At 62.8% G+C, this 1041-nt stretch overlaps 1 protein-coding gene across 1 annotated transcript; it reads left to right on the top strand.

Moving 5' to 3' along the window:
- Positions 1 to 5: 5 nt before the first annotated feature.
- LOC104402160 (junction plakoglobin-like) lies at positions 6 to 904 on the top strand (the record flags this gene model as incomplete). The annotated part of the gene is made up of 3 exons (XM_010009964.1): positions 6 to 200; positions 365 to 509; positions 801 to 904. Coding segments are annotated over 3 exons (444 nt in total), but the record flags the coding sequence as incomplete, so codon positions are not given.
- Positions 905 to 1041: the final 137 nt, after the last annotated feature.

The following is a 1041-nucleotide window of genomic DNA, read 5'->3' as shown; positions in this document are numbered from 1 at the left end:
CGCCGGTCGAGTCGGTCCTCTTCTACGCCATCACCACCCTGCACAACCTGCTGCTCTACCAGGAAGGGGCCAAGATGGCAGTGCGCCTGGCCGACGGCCTGCAGAAGATGGTTCCTCTGCTCAACAAGAACAACCCCAAGTTCCTGGCCATCACCACCGACTGCCTTCAGCTCCTCGCCTATGGCAACCAGGAGAGCAAGGTGTGGGGTCTGGGGGTCCTGCCGGAGGGAGGGCAGGAGCGGGGTGATCGCCCAACCTTGCTCCTTGCAGGATGCTCTCCTGCCGTCATGGGGCGAGGGACCGCGGGGCACGGGGCTGGGTGTCCGCGGGGTGATGGCCCGACCCTGGCGCTTCTGTCTTGCAGCTGATAATTCTGGCCAACGGAGGCCCCCAGGCCCTGGTGCAGATCATGCGCAGCTACAACTACGAGAAGCTGCTCTGGACCACGAGCCGCGTGCTGAAGGTGCTGTCGGTGTGTCCCAGCAACAAGCCCGCTATCGTTGAGGCTGGTAAGAGCAGGAGGAGCGTGGTGGTGTCAGGGTGATGCAGCTGATGTGAGAGATGGGCAGATGTATGGGTGAAACCCTGTTTCATGCTCTGAACGGTGCTGAGGTGCTTTCCTGGCATCATGCGTGAGCAGGTTGTGGCCTGGCTGGCTGGGAGCTGTCTCCCTGCACTAAGCCATGAGGGCATCACTTGTGGCCTGCTCTTGCCATGCAGACCCATTGCCTCTCCCATTGCCTCTCCCTTCTCTCTTGGGACACCTTTGGGTGCTCACGGTGGTGTCTCTTCCCTGGCAGGCGGCATGCAGGCGCTGGGCAAGCACCTGACCAGCTCCAGCCCCAGGCTGGTCCAGAACTGCCTCTGGACCCTGCGGAACCTGTCTGATGTGGCCACCAAGCAGGTGAGTCTGTGGGACCCCGCGTCGTGCTTCAGCACCCCAATTTGGGGGCTGGCTCTGCCTTGGTCCCCGGCTGCTTGCTTGGAGCTGCTGTTGAGGTGGTTGTGCCCATGGGGCAGGCGGGTGAGGGTGACCCTGAG

The sequence above is a fragment of the Nestor notabilis genome, unplaced genomic scaffold (assembly GCF_000696875.1).
Source record: "Nestor notabilis isolate BGI_N333 unplaced genomic scaffold, ASM69687v1 scaffold17612, whole genome shotgun sequence".
NCBI classification, from domain to species: domain Eukaryota; kingdom Metazoa; phylum Chordata; class Aves; order Psittaciformes; family Psittacidae; genus Nestor; species Nestor notabilis.
Note: the sequence above shows the minus strand (reverse complement) of the source record. Positions and strands in the feature narration are given on the sequence as shown.